The 10995-nt window shown below is 44.4% G+C and overlaps 1 protein-coding gene across 1 annotated transcript in view; it reads left to right on the top strand.

Annotated features, from left to right (window-relative positions):
- LOC111240293 (unconventional myosin-VI-like) overlaps window positions 1-10995 on the top strand; it is a 108797-nt gene that overhangs the window by 28297 nt on the left and 69505 nt on the right. Inside the window, exons 9-11 of the mRNA XM_022770248.1 lie at window positions 1527-1691; window positions 4917-4997; window positions 10482-10662. Coding sequence (XP_022625969.1) covers window positions 1527-1691; window positions 4917-4997; window positions 10482-10662 — 427 coding nt within the window. The remainder of the gene's footprint in view (window positions 1-1526; window positions 1692-4916; window positions 4998-10481; window positions 10663-10995) is intronic.

Genomic DNA, 10995 nt, shown 5'->3' with positions numbered 1-10995 from the left:
TCTCTCTCTCTCTCTCTGTGTTCTCTTCTCTCTCTCTCTTCGTCTCTCTCTCTCTCTCCTGTCGTTCTCTCTCTTGTCTCTCTCTCTCTTCTCTCTCTGTCTGTCTCTCTCTCTCTCTCTGTCGTTCTCTCTCTCTCTCTCTCTCTCTGTCTGTCATCTGTTCTAACTCTCTCTCTCTGCTCTCTCGTCTCTCGTCTCTCTCTCGTCTGATCGTGCGCGCATTCTCTCTCTCTCTCTCATCTTCTGTCTGTCTCTCTCTCGTCTCTCTCTCTCTCGTCTCTCTCTGTCTGTCTCTCTCTCTCTCTGTGTGTCTCTCTCTCTCTCTCTCTCCTCTCTCTGTCTCCCTCTCTCTTCTCTCTGTTCTTTCTCGTGTCTTCTCTCTCTCTGTCTTCTGTCTCTCTCTCTCTCTCGCTCTCTCTCGTCTGGTCTTCTCTCTCTCTCTCTCTCTTCTGTCTCTCTCTCTCTCCTCTCTTCTCTCTCTCTCTCTCTCGTCTTCTGTCTCCCTCGTCTCTCCTCTCACGGTCTCTGTCTCTTCTCTCTCTCTCTCTGTCTTTCTCTCTTCTCTCCTCTCTCTCTCGGTCCTCTACTCCTGCGTTCTCTCTCTCTATCTATCTACTCACGTCCGGTCTCTCTCGTCTCTCTCTCTCTCTTCTCTTCTTCTCTCTCTCTCTTCTTCGTCTCTCTCTCTCTCTCTTGACTTCTCTCTCCTCGTGATTTCTGCTCTCTCCTACTTCCTTCTCTCGTTCTCGTTCCTCTCCTCTCTCTGTCTCTCTGCTGTCTCTGTCTCTCTCTCTCTCTGTCTCTCTCTGTCTCTCTCTCTCTCTCTCTTTCTCTCTGTCTCTCTCTCTCTGTCTCTCTCTCTCTCTCTCTCTGTCTCTCTCTTTCTCTCTCTCTCTCTCTCTCTCTCTGTCTCTCTCTCTCTCTCTCTCTCCCGGCAGCCAACCCTTTGCTGGAAGCTTTCGGAAACGCGAAAACCGTCCGGAACAACAACAGCAGTCGCTTCGGGAAGTTTGTGGAGATCCACTTCAATGAGAAGGTAGACGCGGCGCGAGTCTCCTGAGCTCAGAGTTACAAACAATGAGACGTTATGAATTAAATATGAAGCCTAATCGCCGTGGTTATTCAGCTTGAACTGTTTGTACTGAGCTTCATATCCACTTAACGTACATCTCTGCGTTCATGAATAAGAACTTAGATGCTCACGCAGCAAAAATCCAAACAAACAGTAAATGAGTTTTTCTCACTTTTCTCTCCGTGTGTTTCTGCATATCTGCTATAAATCAGCACATTTCGTTTTATCAAGACTTTATCAAACTGTTTATTTTAGTTTATTGATTTATGAAATAGGGACGATGCAATTTAACATAGTTCCAATACAAAGCATGAAACAGAGTTTATAGCTGTTGCTAATCTTCAACTCAGAGACAGCAGCACAACCAGCCCACAAATGGTCAAATAAAACAGTTATTAACGGGTATTAGTGTGTTTCTGTGGCGTTAGCGTTTTGTCTGTGTGTTTGTTGTCAGAACGCCGTGGTCGGCGGCTTCGTGTCTCACTACCTGCTGGAGAAGTCGAGGATCTGCAGACAGAGTCCAGAGGAGAGAAACTACCACATCTTCTACCGACTGTGCGCCGGAGCGCCCGAGGACATCAGGCAGAAGTTTCACCTCAGCTCCCCGGACACGTTCAGGGTACGAGACAAAACATCCTTCAGTTTCTCTCTTTTTGTCCTTTTGGTGGCTCATAAATCCATGTGTGGGATGAATGAATGAATGAATGAATGAAGGAATGAAGGAACAGACAGATGGCATCACATTTGGTGCTGGGTGAGATCTGATGTGCAGAAATAAACTTCCAAAAACAACAAGCTCCAGCTCAGATGAAAAGAGAGGTTTGAAATAAACCCCAGGAGAACTGGAGCCGCTCCAAACCGGGGTCAACCCGACCGGATCCTCACGGCGCCCGAGTTTCACCAGTTCACTCCTTTCTCCTCACGGCGCTCACTCGCCGCAGGAAACACAGTTCTCTCTTGTGACGATGATGATGATGCACCATGTTATTGACCCAAAGACGGGACGTTACATGAGCTGATTAATCTGAATACAACCTGGACTCACCGACTTGACTCACAAACCTTCCAAGAGAAGCAATAAAAAGCCCCATATAAACCTCCATGCTGCAGGGCTGGGGCGGGACTCAGCCTTTAAGAGCCCATGGAGCCGTGAAGCGTTATGGACGCCAGATGGCAGCACTGAGCCGTCACTGAGTCCAGCTGTCTCTGGCAACAGATCTGTATTAAAGCTGGAGCCCATCTGGCTGCTGCGCCCCTCGCCGCTCAGCGTCCATCACTGTCGGCGGCGGAGCGAGCAGAGGACGATCACACCGTCAGGTTTGTTCTCTGTTGAACATGAATCTCTGACCTCCGGTCACAAACAGAGAAAGCCACAGTGATGGCCGCAGTAAAAGTGGGTAATGGACAGATAATGGCTGAGACATTACTGCCGTCGCTCAAATGAAGGCGCAGACAGACGTATTGATCTTTGGCTGTCTCGCCTGTCAGAGTCGTATCCGTGGAAACGCTCTCAGAAAACAGCTCGCAAACTACATGGTGCTAAAGAACCAAAATAAAAAATATTCACAAAAAACAATTCATACATGTCGACCTTCGAACCCAAATGATGCAACTTTGTTTTCTCAGACTCAAAACTGAAATCTGAGCTGAGAAAGTATCAAGAGTTTGAGATTTTGGGAAACTTGCTCATTCTCGCTCCTCAATGAGGAAACTGAAGCAACAACTGGCAGCCTGTTAGCTTAGCTTAGCTTAGCTTAGCGTAAAGACTGGAAACAGCTGGAAACAGCTGGCCTGCATCTGCATCCCAGCACCTCTGAAGCTGAACAACACTTTCTTACAAACCCAACACAGCTAACAGATATAAGTTACAGATATGATTCCCAACAATAAAATCTAAAGTCTGTGTCAAAGTGTTCTTCATGTCGCCAGGAATAAAACTCTAGTGGAGAAATACTAAAACACAAATGTACAAAACACTTTGTTAACGGTGAATTAATTGAGTTTTTCTGTCTTTTGGAGGCAGTGCAACACGTTATAAACACAACGCTGACGCAGCACGTTCACTACGTCTTCACAGGTGACGATATCCAACAGACAGAGCAACACCATCAAGATAAACTAGAACAGAAAGTAAGACATGATGATGTACGTACTTCACATCAACACAGTCATGATTAACCCTTATTTTCATAATGGATCAGTGTCCTGCTGATGTTTTCTGTTAATGGACTAATTGTTTGTTTCTTTAAAAGTCAGAAAATAATGAAAACAATCAAAAAATGATGTTTTAAGTTTAAAACCCTGACAGTGATCGGTGCACTCTCACATGCGATAAAGTAAAGCAGCCGATCTGCTCCAGTGAGAAGCTGCATCCAGGTAAATGATTATCAGATAAATTGCAGATTAATTAAAAAATTAATTAGAGAAATTAAAATAAGGAATAATAAAATCTCTAATATCCATAACAAAGAAAAACACAGATGCTTTCAAGTGCCTCATTGTGTATTTGACCAGATCAGATCTTTGTCTTTGTTCAGTAAAGAGCTGAGTCACTCTCGTCTCCACTGTCGGAGCAGAGAACAAAATCTCTTCCTTCTATTGGCAGCGTCTCAATTCAACGCTCTGTTCTCACACGCATCACTCTCTGGGTTTAAAGCGCCGCCGCTCCTCCGCTGTGTCCCCACCCACCCGGCAACTTATTACACCTCCCGCGGTCACTGGAGCAGCTTCTAATAGCTTCATATATCTCCAGTTCTCCCTGCTGGTGGACAGAGGACGAAGAGATTCAGTGAGTTCTCTGTCAGCAGCAGACGAGGGTCCGGCTCAGCGGTGATGGACTGACTCTGGGTTTGTGCACCAGAGGAGAGGGATGAGGTGCGTTCAAGTGAGTTCAGGAAGTTTTTTAAGATTAAAAAAAAAAAAGAAAAAATGGCTTTGGTTTAAAGTGACTCACAAAGTTGTAGATAAGAGCTGGAGATAAAAGTCCTCACGTGTCAAAATAAAAGTCCCTTTTAATTCTGCCCATTGATAATAACAGTGTCAGTAATGCTGTTTGAGACTTGAAGGTCCACACAGAGGAGCCCGACCAATCACAGCCCGTCGTGTTTCACCGTCGCACCTGAAGCTCATTCTCATTCCCGACTCATCCTTCCTTTATTCTCTGGATGTCTTGTAAGACGTCCGGGAGGGAAAAGCTGAACGCGCCACCGGAGCAGCGACGGCGACACTGGGGGGTTATTTTTTTGTAAGAGTTGAGATTGAACAAGCGTCTGCAGAGATGGAAAACAAGGGAACAAAACGTGTCCCATCTGGAATGTGCGGAGGCGACGGAGGAGCTGAATGAGCGCCGCGTCCTCCTCGTGGCTTCTTCTGTAATGAAACTTTTTGTTTATGTCCATCTGCTCGGCCACAAGGACCCCCCCCCCCTCCCCCCCTAAGTCACCTGGGAAATCTGCGTCTGAGTCGTCATCACCTCGTCTCTCTGCATACAGCAATGAAAACAGGTATACAATCAGTTACGGGGGGGGGGGGCTCTTTGTGCAAATGCAAATTGAGATATTGAGGTGAATCCTGAACTGTGGAGTCAGACTTTCTCATCAGATGCAGATACAAGAGAAAATGTGACGACTGAAACTCCAGGAAAGAGATCAGATCAGAAAGTTTCAGACACACTCAGTGTTTCCATGAGGCCTCCATCCTGCTGCGGGTTAATGGAACTGCTCCCAGTGAATCCTCTCTTATGATTTCCCTTCCTTCTCGTCCTTTTACAGCGTCGTATAAATAAAGTTCACATCATAATAGTGAAATGTTTCCTTCTGTGTCTTTGTGTCTTTGTGTCCTGCAGTACCTGAACAGAGGATGCACTCGCTTCTTTGCCTCCAAAGACACAGACAAGAACATCATGCAGAATCGCAAGAGCCCAGAGGTACAGTACAGCCGGCCTTCCTTCTGACCTGACTTCATTTCTCCTCTTCTTCCTCTTCTTCCTCTTCTCCTTCTTCTTCTCTTGTGCCGTTCCATTTAGCAACACTGAGGTAACGTTTATGGAGAAATAATGAACATTTGAAGACAATAGATCCGAGTTTTACTCCTTCTGGCAGGACAGTGATCTAACGTCGACGTGACAGACGACACAACTACTAACAAGAAAACATGAAACATGAGCAGCTGCTGCAGGATCAGATTTGGACTAATGACAGTTGTAATTAGCCGAGCAGATACAGTGGTTAACCCGCTGACTAACAAACTGAAGCATCTGATCAAACCCTCAGATGTTCATCATGGCCGACTTTAGATTCAGTGAACTGCACTTTACAATCAAAGTGCAAATAGAGCAGAGGAAGTTTCACCAGCGAGAGGACGATCAGTGAAAATCAATAAAACGGTTAGTATGATGAAGTGTTCACGCGGATCTGATCACATTCTGATCACAACACCTCTGTTATTTTCTTCAACAAACAAACAAGGAGAAAGAAAAGCAGCAAATCTTCACGATATTCACATGAGAATAATTGAGTGAGTGATTTCATTCAGCTGTAAAACACAAAGCTCCTTTTCCTCCTCCTTCATTTTCTCAATCTTAGTCACAAGCTCTTTCAAACTGAGAGCAGCGAGGAGCGAAGCCTCCCCGTCGCCCCGTGGGCCGCAAGAAAGGAAACAGTCGCTCCGCAGACTCCATCAGTGCCTCGTCAAACCTGACTCAGCAGATTCATTCAGATTCACCGCCTCCTTTTTACTGTGCAGGACGTTTGATTCACAGCCCATCACCCCCTCCCCCTCCCCCTCCTCCCCCTCTCTCTTTCTGTTCCTCTGTTTGTCCTTCCCTCTCTCGTCCTCTGCTGTTTGCTCAGCATCTCCAGCTGAACAGATTTATCAGGTGTGATTCGGATTATTGGTTTCTTATTGGTTGCCCTCGGTTACTCCAGGTAATCCCGGTTTGTGGAAACTGGGAATTAGTTTTCTTTTTATTTGAATGAAAATATAAATGTTTGTTTGTGTTTCTCCCTCTCATCCAAGAATAAAGACAAACTCAGCTGTGAAGGGAATTAAAGTGAAACCACTGTGCAAGAATCACTTTAGATATATTTGTGGTTTTAAGAACCAAAAACCATCTCAGTGTAGTTTTACATCTCCTCTCTCAGGCTTCTCTCTGCAGCTCTAGTAACAACAGGTCGGTGAGCCAATCAGAAGAGAGGAGGCTCTGATCCTCTCTTCTGATTGGCTGACTGTTTTCTGAGTGATCCTATAAAAAATTAGCAGATTTCAGGTAAAAACACTGAGAGAAACCAAATCCTGCAAGGTTTGGATGGTGGGTCCAGGTGGGCGGGGCTTGGTGACTGCTTTGTTGTGACATCACAAAGTTCCAGAAGTCCTGACGGCTGGTTTTAAGGCTCAGTTTCTGAATACAGGCTGTGTGCATTTCTCTGTGGACTGAGGCTTTGATACTTTCACAGTATTAATATAGAAGCTAGACCTGATCTATAATCACACTACACATGGACACAGACCTTTAGACTGGAGGAGCTTTAAGGTTCAAACCCACGACTGGATGAACTCTTCCCTCGAGCAGCTGAGGTGTGAAACTTGGACAGTGAAGCTGAGAATATCTTGGCAAAGCATCCTGTTGAATATATGTGTGTAATTTTAAAAGATCGTTTTGCTACAGTCATGTTAAAGAAGACGAACCTCGGCAGCAGATCGTCTCAACAACAAAGATCCTCTCAGATGTTTCATTAGCGCCGTTGTTGTCTCTGGCCTGGATTTCCTCCCTGCACACCAGCTACTGCTCCTGTAATCTCATAATTTCCAGAATAAGTTCAGATGCTTCTTTTTCAAACAGCAAACATTTTAATTAGCAGCCGGGCCGAGAGTCTCAGCGCAGCACAAAGACTTCTAATGCGCCGCATTAATAAGAAAACCTCATCGTGTGAAATGAGCTTCTTCCTTTGCCTTCGGCCTTTGATTAATTATGCACAAGTATTCCATTACTGGGGCTGTGTACAGCGCTCCCCGCAGTGCAGCGTTATTAATTATTATAGCTATTAAGAGGAACATGGAGCAGAGATTGGTGCTGTTCTGTCCCCGCTGAAGACAGTATTCTGCTGAGGCTCATAAATCCAATTATATAGATTTCTAATTAAATACATTGGGATCACTGAAACCTAGAAAATCCAATCTGTCAGCTTTCACGTTTCCTCAAACCTTAAATAATGTATCATCGTTTGTTGTGATATTTTTATCCATCATAATAACCCTGAGTGTTTGATGATCTCCTGTAGCTGCAGGATTTCTTATATTTGACATAAAGCAGTGGTTCCCAACATTTTCCAACTCATGAAAATCTCCAAAATAAAAGTTCCTATCATTGACTCATCACTTTAAAACGAGAAAAAACAATGAAAGGAGTTTTTAAACATGTTTAAAGAGATCATTTCATTTCAAAACATTTAAAAACTGTTTTAAATTTGTGTATATGAAATCTTTACTTCGACATAATCAGTCAAAATCAGATGATCACTTTCCTCTTCTCCTCTACTTTCTTCTTTCCTCCTCCTCGCTTGTTTAGAAATAAATAACCCAAACTCAGTTAATATAATGACGTGTAGAGAGACGTCCTGCTTCATGTGTTCAAAGAACTGTCTTCAATTTCCTTGTGTTTGATAAAACGTCAGGAAAAGATCAGATACATGTGACGAGCCAGGGAGGAAGGAAACGATAGATCATTTACATGAAAAGCAAAAGTTGCACAGTGTTAGACGAGCTCTACTTCCTTAATACATTCAGGGTGTGTGATGGGTGACGGGAGGAGCGTCAGACTGTGGAGACATTTGGAAGTTGAACAAAAACAAACCAACGAATAGTGAAGATACTGCAGGAGAACAATTGTCCCACATCTTATTATTGTGATCTCTGCAGGTCTGTCTGAGCGGGAGTCTTGTTCTGTTTTGAGAAAACACACAAACGGAGGGAAGAGCTTTGTCCTGGGAAATGGCCTGAGAAAAGTTTGCGAAGGGCTTTTGCTTTATTTCACTACTTCAAAAGGAGAGTCAGCAGATGCTCGGCAGGAAAAAGCATTTGCAAAAATAAATGAATAAATAAAAAATCCTCAGCTTTGTGCCTGAACTCGACTCGCAGCAGCAGGAGGGAAGAAGAGGGAAGAAGAGGGAAGAAGAGGGAAGAAGAGGGAAGAAGAGGGCAGCAGGACAGCGGTGATAAGATCTGATAGAGTCCAGGTTTAGAGAGAAGTCCCCTGCGTTCACTTTAAAGTAGCTTCACACTGAGGGGAGATAAGACCAGCTTAAACTTCAGGAAGACAAATGTGTGGATCTGAAGGTGGTGTCTCACCCCCCCCCCCCCCGCCTCCGCCCCCGCCTCCTCCCGCCTGGTGCTTCAGGTTCAGTAAAACAAATGCACGAAAGCCTTGTTTGCAAATTGGATCCAGGTCAGTTGTAGTCACACTCTTTGCTGTAATCACTGATAAATGATGTACTGTATGTCTCCTCACTGCTCCGGCTCCTATCACGCAGGATGACAAGGTGATTCAGTCCTCCTCCTCCTCCTCCTCCTCCTCTCTGAATCTGGAAGTCGATGTGAATGTTGGGGAAACTTCACATCTCCTCGGAGTGTGTTGGGGTTACTGCATGTGCCGTTTCTGTCTTCCCTCCACCTCTGGAGTTGCTCTCTGTGGTTTCCTGCTTTCCTCTGCTGTGTAGAGTCTCAGTCGAGCCGACGTCTCCTGTGAGGTCGCCGTTGTGTCTCTCAGAATGTCACAGTGCAGTGGTGAAGACGCCGTCCCAAACTGACACTGACAGAAAATAAAATGCTGATTTAGGAAAGTTTCTTTATGTTTTACTGTTTCCATGTTATGTTCTAGGGAACGGTCCCGTCACAAGACATAATGTTTATTAGCTTAAAGTCCGGTCGTTGTCTTCAGAGACCAGCAGCCTCATCAGATCAATACTTTTACAGCACAAACAAAGACAGCTATAACTTTTATTTTACATAGATTGGGTTGGATTCTTTTCCTGATACAAAGAGACGGAACGTTAATTTAGCAAATCAACAATTTATTTCAGCTAAATCGAACTTCTATCATAATATGCATCAAAAATCCCAAATTAGAAGTGCCAGATCTTCGTCATTTAAATGCAGTATTTCATAAGCAGCTAATAAAAATATTAAAAAATGCACATTCTCACAATATTAAAGCCGCAATACTTCAGTTTTGGCCACTAGGGGGCAGAAACACATCAGGGGAAACTCATAAGAAAGAATCTACTCTTCTCTCAAGGCCTGACTTTCTACCAGATTTCATTAAATTTATTTTTAATCTGAGATACATATTCCTCACACACACACACACACACAGACAAAAAACCACCTTCTCGTCTATGATGATGATGATGATGATGATGTAGTGAAGAGTCCAAAATAGAGAAGACGATAAAATAAACAATCCTACCAAACCTGACGCCATTCACTTTTTTCAGAATGAGATGATCAGTCCAGACTCTGGTCTCTTAAACATTTCTGTCTGAGCACGAATCTCTGCTGGATGTGTCCACCTGTCAAGAAATCCTTGCACATTGTGTTTGTCACCTTGTCGATAGTTTAAGTGGCATTTTTCTCACCAAACCAAAAGCAAAAAACCTCCAAAAGTCTGTTAAACTTGCTCCTTCTGGAGAAATAAAACGCTTGTTGAACTGAATTTGCCAAAGCGGTTGTTGCCTCACGGGGCGCGACAAAGCTTTATCAGGACTTTATCAGCGACCGTCGCTTCCTTCCACTGACTGTCGTGATTCGACTTCACGAGCCTCGATGGGGAAATGAAAACCCAACAGGAAGCTGGTTAAACACAGAGTGGTGGGTCTGGAGTTTAGCCTGCGGATATCATCAGACTGTGACATTCTAGAGCCGGTTACTCAGGTGTGTTTGTTTCCTCCTTCTCTGTCTTTGCCTTCTCTCTGCTGCCGATGGAGATTTTGTCGTGTGCTGCTTATTCTGCTTTTCACTTTTCTGTACAGAATACATCCCAGGGAAAAGAGAGTTGTATACGTCGTGTTGAGTCAATGTAGAATCAAACGATGTTTTTAAAATGCTGCTTAGATAAAGCCACACAACACACTCGAGGTAATGCACACAAAAGAGGAAGCAGGTAAATAGCTGAGGGAGAACGAGTTTGGAAGAAGATTAAAAGAAGAGAGGTGCCTGTTAGTGCAGGGTGAGAAGGTGAGGGCGCAGGGGGCGACGAAAAGGAAGATGAAAGTGAAGATGAGAGAAAGTTGGAAAGACAGAATAAAAGTAAATGAGTTGAAACGGTTTTTTAAAAAAAAGGATAAATGAGCAGATGGTTTAAGGAGATGAAGGTTCAGAGTTTAGTAACCGTGTGCGCTCTGTCCTGGCTCCTCAGCACTTGAAGTCGGGCCCTCTGAAGGACCCGCTGCTGGACGACCACGGCGACTTCAACAGGATGTGCGTGGCCATGAAGAAGATCGGCCTGGACGACACGGAGAAGCTGGACCTGTTCAGGGTGGTGGCCGGCGTGCTGCACCTCGGAAACATCGACTTCGAGGAGGCGGGAAGCACGTCAGGTGAGCTGCTGCCAAATGCCCCGAACAGAAACATATGAAAATACCTCAGAAACTGAACGAAGGAAATAACTCAACTTTTCTTAGAACTTGAGATTACAGAAAGAAACATGCTTTTTGTTTCTGCGTGAAATCTGTGAACAATAATATCCAGATATAAAACGTGATTATTTGGATGCAGAATCGTAGGAGAATCTGTTTTGTGCGTTCGCATTGACCTGCTTAATACGCAATTTGAATCGTTATGTTTAATCGGAATCATATCGCCCAAGAAAAAAGCTGTCTTCATTCGAATAACGTCACTCAGGGGAAACACAGACTATTCACAATTGTATT

Source organism: Seriola dumerili, unplaced genomic scaffold, assembly GCF_002260705.1.
Source record: "Seriola dumerili isolate Sdu_G_001 unplaced genomic scaffold, Sdu_1.0 BDQW01000025.1, whole genome shotgun sequence".
Lineage (NCBI taxonomy): Eukaryota > Metazoa > Chordata > Actinopteri > Carangiformes > Carangidae > Seriola > Seriola dumerili.
Note: the sequence above shows the minus strand (reverse complement) of the source record. Positions and strands in the feature narration are given on the sequence as shown.